Below are 1,224 nucleotides of genomic sequence, written 5' to 3'. Positions count from 1 at the left end.
TAAATTGTTTTATTAAAAATAATGTTTTATTTAGTTTCTTTATTCAAAGTCAATATTCAGTAAAAGTAGTGAATAAAATAAGAAATATAATTCAGGGTGAATTCTTTATTTTTATTTATGTTTTAGTTAAATGATTTTAGGTAAGAGTACCTTTTTGTCTCCTGCGTCATTTTCATCTCTATTTATAAAATAAATAAAATTGATATAAATAAAATTGATAATATTATAAAATTAATAAAATAAATACGTTATTTTAATACATCTATATCTTGTTTAATAAAGTTTCATATATTTTAATGATGCACGCACACTTGCGTGTTTTCCTCTTTCTAAAGCTAAAAATTAAATTAATACTGTCTTTCTCATTCATTTCTTTGTTTAAAATGTACTTTCAGAGTGTATATATTTTTAAATTGTATGATAGTGTAGAACAAATTGTATATTTTATTTAATGTATACATATTTTTAATATTAATAAAACATGAAAATTAAGCTATATTTATATTTCGTCTGAAATATATTTATTTAGGTTCTTCTAGCCTTTTTATTTTTACTTTTTTTTTTAATAGATATGTATTTTTATTCAGGGTAAACATATCATACCTATAGCAATGTGTCTTTGCTTATCGTAGCCATATCCTACCGAATCCCCTGGATCTCCTCCATCGCTCCAGAAGTCCTCAAATATCCCTAAAGACCTCCCATCGACTCGACTCAGAGCACAGAAGAGAGCGAACGATATTACGTGTAGAACTCTCATAGCCTCACGAACTGAACTGGCCCCGCAAAGCTAACTGTACAGTTCATCTCTAATCCTCATCTCGCATGAATGTTACGCAGTAGAGAGCTTCTAGAATCTCAGCAGCATTCCCCATTAACGAGTAATCACAGAACATTCCATCGGATTACTGTTATCTCAAAAGTAAACATATCCGAAAAAATTATTTACGACCTCTTTATAAGAAAAAATGTCTAAACCAGAAAAAAATTAAAACACCATTCTTGAATGATCTCTAATTCCTTGAAATGATTTCAATGACATAATTCGATCGTATTTTACACAACAGACCTTTTAATATCACACAAAATAATTATTGGTTTTTATTTGATATTAAAACGTAACCGACGTTTCGGAGTACTCTTCTGTCTTCAGGGTCCTATTACAGATTTAAGTTTTACTATTTTACACAGTGAACAATGATCCTTACATTGTATCCCAAACCC

General features: G+C 28.5%; 1 protein-coding gene across 1 annotated transcript in view; it reads right to left on the bottom strand.

Annotated features, from left to right (window-relative positions):
* The window catches only part of LOC106684787 (uncharacterized), a gene marked incomplete in the record, with an annotated part of 29,246 nt that extends 28,380 nt beyond the window's left edge, over nucleotides 1-866 (bottom strand). Inside the window, 1 exon segment of the mRNA XM_067051307.1 lies at nucleotides 604-866. Within this exon segment, the coding sequence (XP_066907408.1) occupies nucleotides 604-760 (157 nt within the window).
* Nucleotides 867-1,224: the final 358 nt, after the last annotated feature.

Source organism: Halyomorpha halys, unplaced genomic scaffold (assembly GCF_000696795.3).
Source record: "Halyomorpha halys isolate HHAL.00 unplaced genomic scaffold, Hhal_1.1 Scaffold615.1, whole genome shotgun sequence".
NCBI classification, from domain to species: Eukaryota; Metazoa; Arthropoda; class Insecta; order Hemiptera; family Pentatomidae; genus Halyomorpha; species Halyomorpha halys.
The sequence above is the reverse complement of the archived record's forward strand: the minus strand, read 5'-3'. Positions and strand labels throughout refer to the sequence as shown.